General features: G+C 39.5%; 1 protein-coding gene across 2 annotated transcripts in view; it reads left to right on the plus strand.

The window, feature by feature from the left end:
- The first annotated feature begins 2,939 nt into the window (after positions 1-2,939).
- GFM1 (G elongation factor mitochondrial 1) overlaps positions 2,940-20,270 on the plus strand; it is a 51,365-nt gene continuing 34,034 nt past the window's right edge. The window contains exons 1-9 of one of the 2 annotated variants that reach the window (XM_003830633.4): positions 6,319-6,520; positions 7,440-7,592; positions 7,976-8,108; positions 8,551-8,755; positions 10,836-10,952; positions 11,798-11,854; positions 13,877-14,027; positions 15,091-15,248; positions 16,323-16,407. In XM_003830633.4, coding sequence (XP_003830681.2) covers positions 6,440-6,520; positions 7,440-7,592; positions 7,976-8,108; positions 8,551-8,755; positions 10,836-10,952; positions 11,798-11,854; positions 13,877-14,027; positions 15,091-15,248; positions 16,323-16,407 — 1,140 coding nt within the window. In that variant the 5' untranslated portion in view covers positions 6,319-6,439. Of the gene's footprint in view, positions 6,521-7,439; positions 7,593-7,975; positions 8,109-8,550; positions 8,756-10,835; positions 10,953-11,797; positions 11,855-13,876; positions 14,028-15,090; positions 15,249-16,322; positions 16,408-20,270 lie in introns of both variants that reach the window. The other variant, XM_003830632.4, reaches the window with a different exon arrangement.

A 20,270-nucleotide genomic window follows, 5' to 3' on the forward strand; every position in this document is an offset into this window, starting at 1 on the left:
GGATGGAGTGTCTTTAGCAGACAAAGGACCTGGTCTGACTTAAAATGATCCCTTCAGTTACTGTGTTGTGAATTTGAGGCAGGATAAATAAGGTTAGGAGGCCATGCTAAGCAGTTGTACAGGATACTAGCCCACTGCCCAATGGTTACAAGTTCCTGACACCCAAATACAGCTGGGAAAGACAACAAAAGCCTTTATTCATATTGTAGCTTCCCCAATTTCCAGCCAATTAGCATCAAAACCCAAGAAGATATTAGCTACAAATTCCTGCCTTGAGTGAGGGGCAGGGGGAGGGGGACTGGGTGGCTAGAAACTTTTTCAGGTTCCTGCATGTGTAGCTAGGCTCAAGTTTTAGCTTATAATAGTTTTTTCCTTATTTTAATAGTAAAAATCACACTGCTAGGAAGAGATTTTATATGCTAATGATACATGCAATGCCTGTTAGAGCAGTGGTCACCAACCTTTTTGGCACGAAGGACTGGTTTCTTGGAAGACAATTTTTCCAGGGTTAGAGGGTGGGGGGATGGTTTCAAGATGATTCAAGCACATTTGTTGTGTGCTTTATTTCTACAATTTTATCATTTTCATTATATATTACATTGTAATATATAATGAAATAATTATACAACTCACCATAATGTAGAATCAGTGGGAGCCCTGAGTTTGTCTTCCTGCAACTAGACATCCCATCTAGGGGTGATAGGAGACAGTGACACTCAAAGCGTGTTGCTTATGTCCAGTCTACTCCATAATCTCATTTTGGTTGCTGTCACCACAGAAAATGCTACTTCACAAAGATAGGATGTTAGAAATGAAAGCAGGCTTTTCAGTGCTTTTTAGGCAATCTCAGGATATTCTGCCTTGACTTTAATCCAGAAGGTATGGAGATTTGAAGTTGTCTCAAACATACTTTTAAGGCCACCGTTATTTGTGATCTCAAACCTTTGATCCTCTTCCAGCATGGACAAAGTTGATTCACAAATAATTTGTTCACAAATGTATCAGGGGAACCAGCCCCCAATATTTCAATGTAGGTTCTTTCTATTTTCCCTAAGTGTCAGCTGGTCTGAGAAATAAAAAAGAAAGAAAATAAAGAGAGAAATTTTACAGCTGGGCCTCCAGGGGTGTCATCACATATTGGTAGGATCGTGATGGCGACCTTGAGCCGCAAAACCAGCAAGTTTTTATTACGGATTTTAAAAGGGAAGGGGGTGTATGAACAGGGATTAGGTCACAAGGATCACATGCTTCAAAGGGCCATAAAGATCACAAGGCAAGGCAAAATTAGAATTACTGATGAGGTTCTACGTCCCGCTGTGCACGCATTGTCTTGATGAACATCTTAACAGAAAACAGGGTTCAAGAGCAGACAACCAGTCTGACTAGAATTTACCAGGCTGGAATTTCCCAATCCTAGTAAGCCTGAGGGTACTGCAGGATACCAGCGTGTATTTCAGTCCTTATCTCAACTGCATAAGACAGATACTCCCAGAGTGGCCGTCTATAGGCCTACCCCCAGGAATGCATTCCTTTCCCAGGGTTTCAGTTATTAATGTTCCTTGCTGGGAAAAGAATTCATCGATATTTCTCCTACTCACACATCCGTCTATAGGCTATCTGCAAGAAGAAAAATATGGTTCTATTCTGCCCGACCACACAAGCAGTCAGACCTTATTGTTATCTTTCCTTGTTCCCTGAAAATCACTGTTATTCGGTTCTTTTCAGGGTGCACTGATTTCATATTGTTCAAACACACGTTTTACAATTAATTTGTACAGTTAACGCAATCATCACAGGGTCCTGAGGTGACATACATCCTCAGCTTACGAAGATGATGGGATTAAGAGATTAAAGTAAGACAGGCGTTAAGAAATTATAAAAGTATTAATTTTGGGAACTGATACATGTCCATGAAATCTTCACAATTTATGTTCTTCTGCCTCGGCTCCAGCTGGTCCCTCCGTTTGGGGGGATCACAACACAAATGGGTCACAGATCCATTCCTTTCCAGTTCAGGGGTCTTTTGTGGTTGGGAAGTAATGCTCAAACTCTTTTGAAAGCTAAGATAGGTGATCATGCACTAGCTGGGAGAGAGAAGGCCCTGACTTAGTCTCTTTCAAAATCTCTGCTAATATTCGAAACATGTTAAAAATCCCAGTGTTAACTCATCACCCCCATAATTCCAGTTTGGTTTTGAATGCAGCCACTTTATCTGCCAACTTGAACACAGTTGTCATTCTCCCTTGAAGTGACAGATTGAGTTCATTGAGCAGGTTAAATATGTCATACGACTGAGCAAATTTTGTGACCCATTCTGTGTCACTGAAATGTGCTGCCACTGGTGACTGTTTTTCTAAAAGAAATCTGTGGAATGACTCTCATAACTCAGAAACTCTGGCCAGTGATCCACCTTTAAAAAGCTATCTCATTTCTGTGTATAAGAAGGTGTGTGTGCTCTGTGTGCATCTCCTCACGGAGCTATGTGAACAGACGTGAGTTAAGGGCACGCACTTTAATGTGGTTGATAATTTTAATCACATCCTGCAAAATGTTAAGTTCATTTGATACTTTCCGGCTAGATAGCATTTCTCTATAGACGACTCAGTGTGTAGACTCACATTCAGAAGCAACCTCTTTGACCCGAGTAGTGAAACCAGAAAGCTGTCCAGTCATGGCAGCTGCTCTGTCGGTGCATAAACTGACACAAAATAACCAATTCAGTTTTGCTATGTAATCATTCAAAGACTTGACTAGTTCTGCCGCTGTGGTGTTGGTTGGCAACAAAAGTGCACATAACATATCCTCATGCACATCCACCTGAAAAATCACACAAAAACAAGCATTGCTGACTTGTTGTCAACCTCAGTAAATTAATCAACCTGGATTTTGTACCAGAGTGACCCATTAATCCTTTCTTTTCTTTTTTTTTTTGAGATTGAGTCTCGATCTGTCACCCAGGCTGGAGTGCAGTGGCATGATCTCGGCTCACTGCAACCTCTGCCTCACGGGTTGAAGTGATTCTCCTGCCTCAGCCTCCTGAGTAGCTGGGATTACAGGCGCATGCCACCATGCCTGGCAGATTTTTGTATTTTTAGTAGAGATGGGGTTTTACCATGTTGGTCAGGCTGGTCTTGAACTCCTGACCTTGTGATGCGCCCGCCTCGGCCTCCCAAAGTGCTGGGATTATAGGCATGAGCCACTGCACCCAGCCCCATTAATCCTTTCTAGTAATTGTGCCTCGATATCCTCTGCTATTTCATCATTTCCTCTAATTATGGTGCTAGCCCAAAGAGGCACACGTGCCACCATTTGAACTGCAGCATCTCCTAAAAGTTCATGACAAATATCCTTAGCAGCAGGCAGGTTCAATTCTCCAATAGTAAAGAGCTTCTTAGCTTAGCAATGCTGTTAGCCACTAAGAATGACACTGTCAATGCAGACACATTTGATGGAAGTGGCGGCCTTCAATAATTGCTTCTGTTCTTCGTGTCCATGTTTTTTCTTTTGAAAAACTCCAAAGGCTTCTCTTTTAATGCAGGGTGCTTGGTCTCCATGTGGCGAAGCAGTTTTGAAGGTTTCATGGGTTTGTTGGATAGCCGCTTGCCACATATTATATAAAGCAGGCTTGGAGAATGTGAATCACCTGTTGCAGTGAACCTGCAATTTAAGTAGGACTCTAGGTATTTTCTTTTACATGCAGCTTTCCTTTTATTAGGAGTCTTAGAGTTTTCCATTTTCTCATCATTGGGTCTTTCCCCATTTTCAAAGAAGCTCTCCAGTGACATTTGTTTTTTACTCGTTTTGGCTAGAGTTAGCTTGTGGGCTTACCAAAACTGTGACTGAGACAAGTGCTCAGTGTGGGAAGGAAGCGCGGACGGAAGTGGTAAATAAAATAATGGGCGGGCCACGCAAGACTTTAAAGCCTGCCATCAGATGCAACTGTACAACTGAAATACATCAACTCACTTGCCACTATAAAGCTTGCCACCAGTGCAGCTTTTGTCACTTGACACTCACTGATAGGGTTTTGATATGAATCTGCAAGCAATTGATTTATTATGGTCTCTGTGCAGTCAAACCTCTTTGCCAATGTTAATCTGTATTTGCAGCTGTTCCCCAGCCCTAGCAGCCCCACCTTAGCTCCACCTCAGGTCATCAGGCATTAGATTTTCATAAGGAGTGCGTAACCCAGATCCCTTGAATGGATAGTTCACAAGAGGGTTCACACTCCCATGAGAATCTAATGCCACTGATAATCTGACAGGAGGCAGAGCTCAGGTGGTAATACAAGTGATAAGGAGAGGTGTAAATACAGATGAAACTTCACTCGCTCGCCCACTGCTTACCTCCTACTGTGTGGCCTGGTTCCTAACAGGCCATGGACTGATACTGGTCTCTGGACCAGAGGTTGGGGACTCCTGTGTTAGAACATGTAGATGCCGAGTACCTGTGCCAACCACAGGTCCACCTTTGCATACTTGACCTTACCAGTATTTTATGAATATATATGTACAGCTCCCATGTTACCAGTGAAGGGTCTTGACTATGAGTCATACAGGTTCTTGGCGTTTGAACAAAGAATTGGACAAAACACATAAGCAAAGCAATGAAAGAATGGAGCAATGAAGGCACAGATGTGTTGAAACAAAAGTACACTCCACAGCTCAAGAGCACCTGTTACAGAATTTTCTGGGATTTAAATACCCTCTAGAGCGTTCCCATTGATTACACCCTATGTAAATGAAGGAGTGGCCCATAACCAGCCTGCTTGGTTGCCGGAGGTGACCAATCAGAGGCTGAAGTGAAGTTACAAAGTTACACATGAGGACCTGGCCTGCTACCAGTCTAATTATTTGCCAGAGGGGACCAGTCAGAGGTACTTTCCATTTTTTCATCTGCAATGCAGTGCATTGGGAGTAGCCTCCGATCCTTTTGTTACTTGGGCATGGAGAGGTGGGGTTTTCCTTTTGGTTCAGCTCTAGGAAGTCAGCAGGGCCTTCGGTTCCCTGTCTCTAGACCCTGTACTCCTGCCTCACCCATAAAGGGAATTCCCTAGAGATACTAAAGGCTGTCTGTCTCTCTTCTGAGCAGCCCACTCTGCCTCTCAGAGTGCACTTTTGGTTTACAATAAACTTTTTCGCCTACTCTTACTTTGTACTTGCTTTCAAATTCTTTTGTGTGGTGAAGTCAAGCACCTGAACCGGCCCACTGACAACAGCAAGGATAGAAGCAGTGAGATCGGTTACGAGGCTATTACAATAGTTCCCTCCAGAAACGGCAGTACTGAGAGGTGGGGAGAAGTAAGTTCTGGATTTTTGTTTTGTTTTGTTTTTGAGACTCGCTCTGTCACCCAGGATGGAGTGCAGTGGCGTGATCTCGGCTCACTGCAAGCTCTGCCTCCTGGGTTCACACCATTCTCCTGCCTCAGCCTCCCGAGTAGCTGGGACTACAGGCGCCCGCCACCACACCCGGCTAATTTTTTTTTGTATTTTTAGTAGAGACGGGGTTTCACTGTGTTAGCCAGGATGGTCTCCATCTCATGACCTCGTGATCTGCCCGCCTCGGCCTTCCAAAGTGCTGGGACTACAGGTGTGAGCCACCGCGTCCGGCCCTGGATGTCTTTTTGAAAGTAGAGCTTACAGGATATGCTGACTGATTAGACCGGAGATGTCACAGCATGGTGTCAAAGCGACTAATATTTTTGGCTAGAGTCACTAAAGTTTACATTTATGAGATGGATAAGACTGTAGAAGGTTTGGGGAAGAAGATCCGAAGCTCAGTTTTGGACCTGTTAAGTTCAACATGCCTCAACACATCCAAGCAGAATAGTCAAGGATGCAGTCTTCCACATGGACTGGACATGAAATGTCTGACATCGAACAATAACAACATTTTGACATGAGGAAAAGTATTTGTAATTGTAATTGATAGTTCATTCACTATAATTTGTCCACGTTCTTTTTCAGGCCATGTCATATATATACCTATTAATATTTGTAATAGACAATTTTGCTTTTTTCTACTTCAATTCTGTTATATACATTTCTCCACATTGCTTTATAGGCCTAACAACCATGTTTAAATTCTGTATCTTCATACAGAGGTAATATTTAAAAAAGAAGACGAAGACAAAAGAAGGACTCCCCTCACCCATATACCTATGCCGTCTTACTGGGAGCAAACACTTTTTTAGCTCCGCAAAGCGATTGCACTTTCTCTTCCAAGTCGGCAGACGGCGCGCGAGCAGCGTAGGCACTGCTCCACCTCCAGTCCAGTTGCTCTTCGTTCTTTTCCTCACTCTCTTTTTCCTCGCGTCCTTTGCCCCGGAAGTGCTCTTACAACATTGGCTGCCGGCGTGACTTTGACCGCTTCCCGGTGCGTTACCGGCAGCTGAACCCACCCGGCGCCACGGGACTTTGACGCGTGCTCTGCGCTTGCCATGAGACTCCTGGGAGCCGCAGCCGTCGCGGCTCTGGGGCGCGGAAGGGCCCCCGCCTCCCTAGGCTGGCAGAGGAAGCAGGTACCGGAGCATAGAGAGGCTGAATCGGGACCATTCCCGGAACCTTGTGATCCCTTCTGGGCAATGGAAGGCCGTGACACCCCCTGGGTCCTCATGACTGACAGCTCCGAATACTGGCGGTCGCTCGTCAGTGCTGAAAAGCACCTCGGTGCCTGCACATTAGCTCGTTAGCTCGTTTGTTTCGCTCTCTGGTATCCCTGGGGTTTAATCAACTAAAAGTGCCTGTCACTCAGATACTTTGATATTTTATCCACCTTTTTCTAAGGTTTTTTTTTTTTTTTTTTTTTTTTTTGCCTCTCTTTTCCCGTGAATAATTGTGCATTTTGGATGTGCAGTCCTGTAGGGAAAGGTTTATATTGTATCTTCATTCCATCTAATAGGGATCCCCATCCCCTGCCACCAGAGTAAAGTTAAAACAAGCTTCATGAATTGTTTTTGTTTGGAGGGAATTGGAAATCTTTGGGGGCTGTCTTGGAGCTGTTAGCATCACTGCATAGAGCATATAAGTTCTCAAACATATTTGTCATCTGTGAACTACAATAAAGGAGAAAGGGAAAAAAATTAAGTTAAATTTAAGCTAAAATTTGTATTTTCTATTAAAGTATTTTTTGGAGCTGTCTTTGTGATTTTATCTGCCCCAGTGTGTATTTTCAAATCTGTAGTAAAAAGTATCTCCCATTTTAATTAAATTTAATTTAGTCACTAATTAATTTAAAAGAATACGTCTTTTCTATCTTGTTTTGAAGTCTGTCCTGATTACAAGAGTTCCAGGCTTAAACGTTTCCCCTGGTGCCTTTCTCAAGCTGTCTCATATCCAGTGAGATTTCTTGGAGGAATAATGTCCACCATACTCCTTTTAATTGTCTGTTGTTCTCTCTTATAGAAGGTGCATAGAATTGAGCTCTCGTATTTTTTTCAGGTTAATTGGAAGGCCTGCCGATGGTCTTCATCAGGGGTGATTCCTAATGAAAAAATACGAAATATTGGAATCTCAGCTCACATTGATTCTGGGAAAACTACATTAACAGAACGAGTCCTTTACTACACTGGCAGAATTGCAAAGATGCATGAGGTATATATTCACGGTTGATTCCGGATTAATTAGAACCAGATTTTAATTGTTTTGTTGCTATTATTTAATAAAGCTTATAAACCTGAAAGATTAAAACAATGGTAACAGCGGACTTTTGACAGTTAGGCTTATCTGAAAGTTGCTTAAGTTAAGTATCTGTGTTCTGGTTTTCTTTTTATTTTTTATAGACGAGGTCTCACTTTGTTGCTCAGGCTGGTCTCAAACTCTTGGGCTCAAATTATCATCCTGCCTCAGTCTCCCACAGTGCTGGGATTATAGGCATGAGCCACTGCACCTGGCAACTGTTTCCATTTCAGTTAAGATTTCTTTCCTTCTTGGAATGCAGGGACAGAGAAAGTCTGAATTGCTGTGCTTGTGTTTAGGTGAAAGGTAAAGATGGAGTTGGTGCTGTCATGGATTCCATGGAACTAGAGAGACAAAGAGGAATCACTATTCAGTCAGCAGCCACTTACACCATGTGGAAAGATGTCAATATTAACATTATAGATACTCCTGGTGAGTTGGATTCTTGGTTTTATTGCAGCTTCTTTTGGCAAAAGCACATTTGGTTCTTTCTCTATGACCCAATTAGTTTTTGATTGTCAAATACTCAAAAGTGTAACACTGAATTCCTATTAAAGAAGACTAACTTAGGACCTAGAGCACTTCATCCTTATGTAGTTTTCTTGAAAATTTGTGCAAGTAAATTGTGAGTAGGCAGATTCTTGCCTTTTACATATTCTAGCTGATTCTAAAAGTGCCTGTGCCCTAGTATTTTCTTGAAGTGATCTTGCCAGGCCCTGCACCTAAGGGTTGGTGAATAGTATTGGTGAGCTCAGGAATCTACATTCTAATTAGAAGACTTATGTGATGAGCAGAGATACAAAAACTTTTAATAGTGCATATATTAAAAATTCAGATTGCTCTTTAAGATCCTCTCATACTTCATCTTATTCAGGGCATGTGGACTTCACAATAGAAGTTGAAAGGGCCCTGAGAGTGTTGGATGGTGCAGTCCTTGTTCTCTGTGCTGTTGGAGGGGTACAGTGCCAGACCATGACTGTCAATCGTCAGATGAAGCACTACAACGTTCCGTTTCTAACTTTTATTAACAAATTGGACCGAATGGGCTCCAACCCAGCCAGGGCCCTGCAGCAAATGAGGTAATGAGCCTTAGAATAAACAAAGAGGATGTGATGATCTAGACAGCAAACCTTATATCCAAAAGGGTGATTAATTCACTGTCATTAAACTTTATTCTTAGTTTTTTAAATATATTTATGTGAGTTAGTAAGTGGAACACTGATTTTAGTAAATTGGCTTGTGGTATGAACTCATCAACTACCTTCTCTCTAAAATGGGGACAATATTACTTAAATTCTAGGGAGGTTGAAGATGAATTCAGAAAACAGTCTGACCATTTATACTGTTTTTCTATTATGAGAGAAGTTATAATCTAGATTCTAAAAATACCTTGTGTTTTATTTAGACAAAAGATCATCTTTGGTTTTAATTTTTCCTTGAAGCATTTTAATTAATGCCCTTAAGTAGTTTGCCATAGAGATGAGATTTTCTTGTTTTCAGACGGAAACATATTTTCTAGGACAACAGTAACACTTCCTTTCTGTACCAGATAGAACCAGTAGTATTTATAGCATTTAAAATTTTACACAATACTATATATTTCACAAAGCCTTTAAAAAGAGTCAGAATTTCACTTTTCACCTTTTGTAGATGTGCACGTGGAGCTGTAGAGCTCATACTTACGTTTCACATGGCATAGTTGATGGATATGTAGGTGTAAAGTTTATGGTAGTGGACAGGCTGAGAATGGTGTATCTGATGACAAAAAATCTGATGGAAGTGATATATTTGATATGAAAGTGAACATTTTCTTAGTTGGGTGTTTATAACTTTTTTTTGGTAAATTGTTTTTAGTTTTTATCCTTATTTTACTTGTGCTTGGCAATAGATGGTCTTTTTCCCCCAAATCTTCTGAATTCCAAGGAAACACTGTTTTAGCATTTATTTGATTACTTTGGTTCATTCTTTTCTCCACTCCCATTTATTTGTTTTCCATTTTGTAACTTCTATAAAGCAGATAAAAATCTGGAACTTCTAGATCTGACCTTCATGTCTTATCTTTTCTATGGTACTTATTCTTTCTGTCTCCTTCTCATTTTGGATTGGGCTTATGAGAGAATTCTTGGGGTTGATCTTCCAGCTCACTAATTTGATATTCATGTGTGTCTCTTCAGTTACTTAGCTTGCCTGAAAACTTTTTTTTTCAGCAATTGTGTACTTAATTTTCATAAACTTTCTCTTTCATTGCAACATTTTTATCAGTAGAGGTAATTGTTTCTCAAATCTTTACATTTTATTTTCTTTCCTCTAGTAACTCTCTTCTTGGAGGTAAGTGCTATTAAGTTCACATTTCTCTTTCAAGCTTTTGGTTTCCTTCAAATATTTGGTGATTCTTAGATCTTTAACCATAGTTATAGATGGGAGTCTAGAGTCTAGACTAAACAGTGGTAGCTAGAGCATATTCTTTTCCAGTGAGGATTCTTGCCAGTGAATGCAGTTTCTATTCAGTTTTGAGCCTGGGCCGGGTGCGGTGGCTCACGCCTGTAATCCCAGCACTTTGGGAGGCCGAGGCGGGTGGATCACCAGGTCAGGAGTTCAAGACCAGCCTGGCCAACATAGTGAAACCCCGTCTCTACTAAAAATAAAAAAAATTAGCCAGGCGTGGTGGCAGGCACCTGTAGTCCCAGCTACTCGGGAGGCTGAGGCAGGAGAATTGCTTGAACCCGGGAGGCGGAGGTTGCAGTGAGCGGAAATCACACCATCACACTTCAGCCTTGGCAACAGAGAGAGACTCTTGTCTCAAAAAAAAAAAAAAAAAAAGAGGTGGGCTCAGCTATCCTACTATTTAATTTCCTGGCTAGCCCTCTATTATCTGTTCTTCCCCCTTCTGCTTTTGATCCAGTGTATCTGGGGATCTGATGGTAAAACAGTTATTCTGGAGTTCTTTTTGTTGCCTAAATGGGTTTGTGGCTTCCTGAGCTCCTTGAGTTACGTTGTCAGTCTGTTCCCAGCTGCTTTATATTTTCTGTTCTGACCTGATGGTAACACCCTTCTCAGTTCTCCAGTGTCTACCACTGATTTTTTAAAATATTCATTTTGTCATTTCAAAGGGATTAGGGGAGAAGAAAAAAGGTAAACAAGTGTATTTTTATTTTTCAGGTCTAAACTAAATCATAATGCAGCATTTATGCAGATACCCATTGGTTTGGAGGGTAATTTTAAAGGTATTATAGATCTTATTGAGGAACGAGCCATCTATTTTGATGGAGACTTTGGGTAAGTGCTAAAAATACATTATTAAAATTTTAAATTTTAAAAAGCATTAAAAAGAAGGAAAGGATAAGTTCATCAAACCCAGAGTAACTATCTTTTTGAAATGCGACTGCAAGAATACTCTGAGATGGTTTTGTTTTAATACCTTTAATCCTAGTTGCTCCCCATTTTATTTAGTATTTATTCTGTGAGAGACTATGTTACTTTTTGGGTAATATACCCATATCACATTATGGCATGCATGGTGTGGTAGAAGGAGGCCTTCAGTTTGGGTTAGTAAATTTGGGTTAGTAAATGTATCTTTTTGCACTTGTTCATTTATTCATTCATTCTGTGGACTTTTATAGAGCAGCTGCCAGGTCTGGGGTATTGTGATAAAAATTAGGAAGAAAATAGGGATCATACATATTTGCTCTTCCTGCTTTATAATTACATGGACAAAAAAGATTAATAAATTAAAACAGTTAAAATTGTACAAATGTGGTTTGGGAAATGCAGGAAATAAGTTGGTAACTTTTTGATGTGGTATTTGGTCCATCAGCTCTTGAGTGACCTTTACCTACAAAGTACTGTAATTGCCTGGTAGTTATCAAACCTTAGCGTTGTTCATAACAATCCCCTGGAGACTTTGTTAAAAGACATAGTCCTGGCTCTACCTCCAGAGATTCTGATCAGTAGATTGGGGTGGGGCCCGTAGTTTGCATTTCTGGAAGGTTTCCAGTTGATGCTGCTCTTACAGGAGGTCTGCAGACCACACTTTGAGTGACACTGATCTAGACAATGTGAGGAGTCATAAATGATCCTTTGTTCTGAGGAGTGACCTCTGTAGCCTGGTCGTTTCTCCACAGGCACTTCCTGAGGGATTTCCTTCCTCTGCTATGGAATTGGGATCGCAGGTCTGGCAGGTGGGCGAATGGCATTGTGATCAGTGAACTATAGAATTTATCTTCATCAGCCATCTTGTAAGCAGGAAAAGGATGGAGTCTGTCCAGTGGATAAGGTGTTTCTCTCACTTTTTATGTAACAACTGAGTAATGACAACAAAGTTTACCTACCACTCCTTAGGATATAAGGCCCAGTAAGGCAGAGTTTTTGTTTTTCTTTTTTCCTACTTTATTCACTGCTATGTCCCAGCCCCTAGGACAACTAGTTACAACTAGGCAGTTGTAACTGCCTAGTACATAATAGGGACTCAAAAATATTTGTAAATGAATGAATAAATCCACTTTCCCAGAATTACCAAGGCACGTATTTCTGTTGTCAGAAGTAGAGACTCTTAAACTTTGTTGTACATCAGAACCACAGATGCAGCATCTTAATGTACATGTACCCTTCTCCAGCCCTAGTTTACTGTATGTATATTTGGAAAGGAATCCACAGATGATTCTGACACGTGAAAGGCTAAGAAGCAGGGAGCTTGCCAGGAAGGTTGAAATTAAAATCTGAAAGCTGTGGGGAGTCTTAGAATATTAAGTGTTACTTTTTGTTGGAAATGGCTTCTTTTGTCTTTATTAAAGTTAGGAATGTGTTTTCTGAAAAGCTTATTTTTTGATATTAATTTCCATTTTTAAAGAAATACCTTGAGGCCAGGCGCAGTGGCTCACGCCTGTAATCCCAGCACTTTGGGAGGCCGAGGTGGGCAGATCACGAGGTCAGGAGATCGAGACCATCCTGGCTAACACGGTGAAACCCGTCTCCATTAAAAATACAAAAAATTAGCCGGGCGTGGTGGCGGGTGCCTGTAGTTCCAGCTACTCGGGAGGCTGAGGCAGGAGAATCTCTTGAACCTGGGAGGCAGAGCTTGCAGTGAGCCGAGATGGCACCACTGCACTCCAGCCTGGGCGACAGAGCGAGACTCCGTCTCAAAAAAAAAAAAAAGAAATACCTTGAAAAATTTTCAGACTGCTTTTAAATATCATGTCAAGTATGTCCATTTTGGCTTTGAACATTTTATTTGTAATTTTACCTGTTCAACCTCTGGAGGAATGGAGAACTGATGTCACAGATTGAAGAGTCTGTCATATTTAGTCACCCTTTTTTTAAACTACAAATTGGGATATTCTTTGTTAAAAAGTGTATGATCAGGTCTGTTATTAATGGAAAGGAATAGAGTAAGGTCTTCCTAGTACTGCTTACTAGAAATTGTTATGTTGTGATTAATAAGAATATGATTAATAGAATTTCAAAGAACTCAGATGGGCCCCAGACAGGTTGGCTTTGAATCTTACCTCTTCTGTTTACTAGTAGGACAGCCTTGGGCAAATACTTTGCCTGTGTAAGTTAGTTTCCTGATCTGAAAATGCAGATAATAGAAGCTACTTCATATGTGAAGATCAAATAAATAACTTGTCACATATTTAGTTTAGCGCTTACTGCATTATAAGTATTCAGTAAATGGATGCTGTTATTACTTTGCATGCTTGCCAGCTTTAAAATAATTAGAGTACAGTAAAAACTACACTGAAGAGTTTAAACTTTGATTTAGGTGATACTTTGTCAAGTCATTGTTTTGAACTTGTATTTTACTGTATATTGAGTAAGGATAAACCAGGTTGCATTAAATTGGGAAGATTTTGTGTTATATATTTTATCATTTTCTTCTGTAAAACTTGATATGCAGAAAAGTAGAATGTGATGTCTATTATAAAACCAGAGTTTTTTTTTTTCTCATTATAGTGGACTGTTTTAGCTCTTCCAGTTACTGGTAGTACAACCTTGACCTTAAACTTGCCTGTTTCAGTATATTTATCTACTATTCTGTGTACATTTTAAAGGTATACATTAGTCTTATTTGCCATTTGAATGCAAATGTATCAGAGCTCTTTGTTACCTAAAAAAATGTTTTAACCATTAATCATATATTTTTCATTAGTCCTTCATATATTAAGTTGAATATCCTTAAAGCACCAAAATATTTGCTTTCTTAGTCAGATTGTTCGATATGGTGAGATTCCAGCTGAATTAAGGGCGGCGGCCACTGACCACCGGCAGGAGCTAATTGAATGTGTTGCCAATTCAGATGAACAGCTTGGTGAGATGTTTCTGGAAGAAAAAATCCCCTCGATTTCTGATTTAAAGGCAAGTGCTTTCAAAATAAGTCTTATGTTAACAACAAAAAGAAGTCGTTTGTTTTTTGTAGGGAGGGGACATGATGCTTTTATGTATGGGCTTTATTAATGAAATCTCAATACATTTATTTAACATAATTGGCTTCCTCAAAAAATACTTGACATGGTATACTTTTTTTTAAGTGAGTTATGTAATAACTTCAAATGAGAAAAGTTATTGAGGACCCTTAAATTATTGGGGACCTGATTTTAGTCTCTATTAGAGCCAACACTCCAAAGAGTGTCAGTTCATTTTATTCATTTGTTGGTTGTGGCCACAGCACTATTGTTGGCCTCTTCCAGCTGCTAGAGCTAAAGCTCCACTACGTATTCTCTAAGGCCTGCTCAGCCAGCAGGACACATTGATGGTGTTTGCATTAAGGGCTGGGGCAGGACCTGGAGCTGCTACTGTCATGACCTGTAATTTATGAGAGATTTGTACTGTTTGGTTTCCTGTGTGTATGTTCTTTACAAAAAGAAAAAGATAAGTTAAATGTTTCATAATAGAGCATACGTTCATATGGTTTAAATATTTAAAAGGTATACAAAGGTAAACAGTAAACACCCTTTTATTTTTTTCTTCCATCTGCCCAGTTCTCTTCCCTGTCCCTGAAACAGGTTACCAGTTAATAGCTTCTGGTGTGCCATTCCATAGGCTTTTGGTTTTGCATATATATTACTTTTTCCTCTATTTTGTACAATTGTAGCGTACTGTTTGCAGTGTTCTATTAGTGTGTCTATTTTCTATGTGTATATGTATTTTTTTTTAGCAAATTGAAAATTAGTGAGAATTAGTGATTCCAAGAGTGTCGAAAGCAGTTGTATAGTAAATCACTTCCCAGCCCTGAAGAAGAAAGTGATTTTTTTCTTTGTATTTTGACCTTAAGTTCATTGGAGACCTGATTTTAGTCTCTATTAGAGTCAGCACTCCAAAGAGTAGAGTATCAGTTCATTTTATTCGTTTGTTTGTAGTTGACTTGAAGCACAACATGTAATTTTAACATTAACTACCATTAAATTGTTTTCTTTTGTAGCTAGCAATTCGAAGAGCTACTCTGAAAAGATCATTTACTCCTGTATTTTTGGGAAGCGCCTTGAAGAACAAAGGAGTTCAGCCTCTTTTAGATGCTGTTTTAGAATACCTCCCAAATCCATCTGAAGTCCAGAACTATGCTATTCTCAATAAGGAGGAGTAAGTCTTGAAAATTGAATCTTAGTTTATGCAGAAATACTTTCGTATTTATGCACTGTGAAGGAATTTAAGGATAGTTATTTTAATTATGTCTGTGATTTTTTTCCATAATTTACAATCATGGTTTTTATTTGGGTAACAATTTTGACATATAGAAAAATATTTATTATACTAGTTCCTATATCATGTTCTGTTTTGAGTTAGAAGTATGATTTGTTTTACTATCTCTCAAGGTTTACATCATTAGAAAATTTTCTCATTTGGGACTAGCTGTTTTCAGACATACTGTTAAAAAAAAAAAAAGCTTTAAGAAACAAACTTCTGCCAGGCGCAGTGGCTCACGCTTGTAATCCCAGCACTTTGGGAGGCCAAGGCGGGCGGATTACCTGAGGTTGGGAGTTTGAGACCAGCCTGACCAACATGGAGAAACCCCGTCTCTACTAAAAATACAGAAATTAGCCAGGTGTGGTGGTGTGCACCTATAATCCCAGCTACCCAGGAGGCTGAGGCAGGAGAATCACTGGAACCCGGCGGGGCAGAGGCTGCAGTGAGCCGAGATTGCACCACTGCACTCCAGCCTGCCTGGGCGACAGAATAAGACTCCAAAAAAAAAAGAAACAAACTTCAAAAGAAACTCATTGGTTATGTTTCTTTTCTTTCCCTATGAGACCATTTCTGTGTTTTTTAGTGTACTTTTGTCCTATCACTATGTAGTAACTAAGCTAAGCTCTAAAGACCTTTTTTTTTTTTTTTTTTTTTTTTTTGAGACAAAGTCTTGCTCGGTTGTCTAGGCTGGAGTGCAGTGGTGCAATAATAGCTCACCACAGCCTCGAACTCCTGAGCTCAAGTGATCCTCTCACTTCTGTTTCCCAAAGTGTGGGCATTATAGGCATGAGCCACTATGCCCAGCTGAGAACTTACTTCTATTGATCTCTTTCAGTGAAATTTTACTTATGTGTGACAGCAGTAATATCCCACACACGTGCTTTTTCTCAGATAATACTTCCTGATGAAATAAATTGATAGAAATATCATATATTACATCTCATAGATTTATATTTCTTTTATTTTAAGTGACTCAAAAGAGAAAACCAAAATCCTAATGAACTCCAGTAGAGACAATTCCCACCCATTTGTAGGCCTGGCTTTTAAACTGGAGGTAAGTTGCTTTCTAATGTATTTAACTGCTATCTGTAGAATGTTTTTACTTCTAGGCTTTATTCCTATTACAGAATGACTCTGACCTTTATGAAAGATTTGGAAAATAGGAAAGTAGAAAGAGCAGGTAGAGAATTACCAAAGCTCTGACATGATAGTTCTTTTGTTATTAGGTGCATTTCTTTCTAGTCTCTTCTCTTTGCCTGAAGAGTGTAAATTTTTACCTAAATCATACTACCTGTATAGTTTTGTCTTGCTCTTTTTATTTAATGTCACAGTAGATAATGGTCCATGTTTCTATAAATAGTTTAAGCATTTTAAGTAGTAGCATAACAGTGCATCAAGTAGATACACCAAAATTTGCTTAAAAATTTCCTAATTGTTAGATGTTTATATTGTTTCCAGGTTTCTACTGTTATAAATAACATTGGGTCCATTTCTAGAAATATGTCCTAAGGAACTAATGAAGGGTAGCGAATTAATGTTAGCTTCAGCTCACCTTATAAAACCAAAATCTCGCAAACAATTGAAAATGCTCAGCCACTCGCAGTGGTTCACACCTGTAATCCCAGCACTTTGGGAGGCTGAGGCGGGCAGATCAGAAGGTCAGGAGTGGGAGTCCAAGGCGGGCGGATCACAAGGTCAGGAGTTCGAGACCAGCCTAGCCAACATGGTGAAACCCTGTCTATACTAAAAATACAAAAATTAGCTGAGTATGGTGGCGGACACCTGTAATCCCAGCTACGCAGGAGGCTGAGGCAGGAGAATTGCTTGAACCCGGGAGGTGGAGGTTGCAGTGAGCCGAGATCGCACCACTGCACTCCAGCCTGGGCGACAGAGCAAGACTCCATCTCGGAAAAAAAAAAAAAAAGAAAATGCCCAGTAATTACAACTTGATAAATAAACTGAGGTACATTCTTATAGTACAACATTATTCAGACTTTAAAAATTATGTTGAAATGCCTATTTTTGACACGAAAAGATGTTTGTGATTTAAAAAGAAACAAACTTACTTATTTTAGAATATTTTAAAGAAAAGTTATGAAGATAGTCCAGAGAATTCCTGCATATCCTGCACCCAGTTTCCTCTATTGTTAATACACACTGTCACAACTAATGGGACAATACTGATATATTATTATTAACTAAAATCCTTACTTCATTTGAATTTCTTTAGTTTTTGTCTAGGTCCTTTTTCCATCTCACTAGACAGAAGGACCACAGAAGGCCCATCCAGAGGACCACGTTATATTTGATTGTCATGTCTCCTTATGCTCTCCTAGGCTGTAATAGTTTCTTAGACTTTCCTTGTTTCTCACGAGATTGATATTTTTGAGAAGTATTGGTCAGCTCTTTTGTAGAGTGTCCCTCAATTTGGGTTTATTATTTGATGCTTTTCACATGATTAGATTGGAGTCATGTGTTTTTAGGAGGACTGCCATCGAGGTGAAGTGTTATTCTTGTCACATCATATCCAAGGTACAGACTTGCAGCATGATTTATCATTGTTTTTGTTTTTTTTGTTTTTATTTTTATTTTTTTGAGATGGGATTTCGCTCTTATTGCCCAGGCTGGAGTGCAATGGCACAATCTCGGCTCACTGCAACCTCCGCCTCTTAGGTTCAAGCGAGTCTCCTGCCTCAGCCTCCCAAGTAGCTGGGATTACAGGCATGCGCCACCATGCCCGGCTAATTTTGTATTTTTAGTAGAGACGTAGTTTCTCCCTGTTGGTCAGGCCGGTCTCGAACTCCTGACCTCAGGTGATCCGAGTGTCTTGGCCTCCCAAAGTGCTGGGATTACAGGCGTGAGCCACTGCACTTGGCTGATTTATCATTGTTAATGCTAACCTCAATCACCACACCTGGCTGAGATAGTGTTTGACAGGTTTCTCTGCTGTAAAGTTACTGTACTCTTTTTATTCCCCTTTTCATAGTGTACTTTTTAGAAGGAAGTCACTTGGCTCAGCCAACACTTAAGGAGGGGGGAATTATGTTCCACCCTCTTGAGGGGGCACTATCTACATAAGTTATTTGGAATTCTTCTGAAACGGAGATTTGTCTTTCTTCCCTGCTTATTTATCTATTTGGACAATCACTTATTTAATATCAGTGTGGACTCATGTATATGTATTTTGAACTTTGAGTTATAACTATGACTTTGAGTATGTCATTTGTTGTTCAGATTGGCTGGGTTTGGCGATTGGGAACTCTCAGTTGGCTCCTGTGTTCCTTTAACATCTTCCAATGTTTTGCCTTTTTGAATACTTCCTTACTTGCTGGCACTACAAGACGCCCCAGGCTTATCTTGTATATTCCATGCCCTAACCCTAGAATCAGCCGTTCTCCAAGGAGCACTGGTTACTTTTTAAGTAAAATGGTATTAGAAACCAAGATTTGGGGACTGGATGGGCTTTTTGTTGAAATGCTGTTGCTTCTGTACATAATATTTTAAGTGGGGAAAAATGGTAGATAAGTTGGAAGTGTTAAGAGTGGTTATTTCTGGGATGGGATTATATTTTGGGGGCTTTTTCTTACTTTAAAAATATTTTACAGTATATTACCTCCAAAATGAGGGGAAAATTTTTTTAATTAAAAAGTGGAAATAACATTACAGTAAAAGTTTTTACACATAAAGCTTTTAAAAATACATATGTAAGAATATTTTCTTAGGATTCCCAGAATAGTGATTATTGAGTTAAAGGCATAGAATGTTTTCATAGTTAATGGTTTATATTGCCAGATTGCGTTCATACTCTCCAAATTAATGTATTGGATTATTTCAATGAATATCATCATTGAGTATTGTTTAAAAATCATTACTGATTTAACAAATGAAGAATTTTATTGTAATCTTTTATCTTGATGAAATAAATTTTGACTTTTAAAAGCAATCAGTGCTTTAAAGTTTGTATAGTCGAATATGTCAGCCTTTCTGTTTAGTCATTCATTAATTTTTAACCTTAGCAACCTTTTATTTGTATATATTTTGTTAATATTTACTTTTGTTCCTTCTACTTCTTTATGTTTTTTTTCTTTCCCCATCATTAATTCAACTGGAATTTGTTTTGGTGGATAGGATCTAAATGTATCTCCTCTGCCTCCAAATAGAGTATCAGTTGTCCAGTTAGTACTTTATGCACAATCCTTTCTTCCTTTTCCATTGATTTGTCATGTTTCTTTATCATCTATTGACAAATATATTTTATACTTTAGATTTTTATACTGTACTCTGTGGGGTGTTTAGTCTAATTTGTGCTGGTTCTGAATTTTCTGAGTTTCAAGCATTTTAATATGTTTTTATGTCTGTCAGGGTTAGTTTTATCTTATTACCATAGTTTTTGAAAAATTTCTGTTTTTACCTATTTATTCCTCTGAATGAATTTTAAAATCACTAATCATGTTTAAAATTTCCTGTTGGGATTTCGATTGCTATTTTGTTAAGCCTATAATTAACATGGTAAGAACTGGGAACTGTTAAATATATGTTAATTGGTCACTGCTAGTATATTCAATCACTTCACAGAACTCTTTTTTTTTTTTTTTTTGAGACAGAGTCTCACCTATTCTGTTGCCCAGGTTGGAGTGTAGTGGTGCGATCTCGGCTCACTGCAACCTCCGCCTCCTGGGTTTAAGCAATTTTCCTGCCTCAGCTTCCCGAGTAGCTGGGATTATAGGTGCGCCACCACGCCTGGCTGATTTTTGTATTTTTAGTAGAGGTGGGGTTTTGCCATGTTGGCCAGGCTGGTCTTGAACTCCTGACCTCAGGTGATCCGCTCGCCTCGGCCTCCCAGAGTGCTGGGATTACAGGCCTGAGCGACCAGCCCAGCCACAGAACTCTTACTCGCATAATTTTCCACGTGATTGT

The sequence above is a fragment of the Pan paniscus genome, chromosome 2, assembly GCF_029289425.2.
Source record: "Pan paniscus chromosome 2, NHGRI_mPanPan1-v2.0_pri, whole genome shotgun sequence".
NCBI classification, from domain to species: domain Eukaryota; kingdom Metazoa; phylum Chordata; class Mammalia; order Primates; family Hominidae; genus Pan; species Pan paniscus.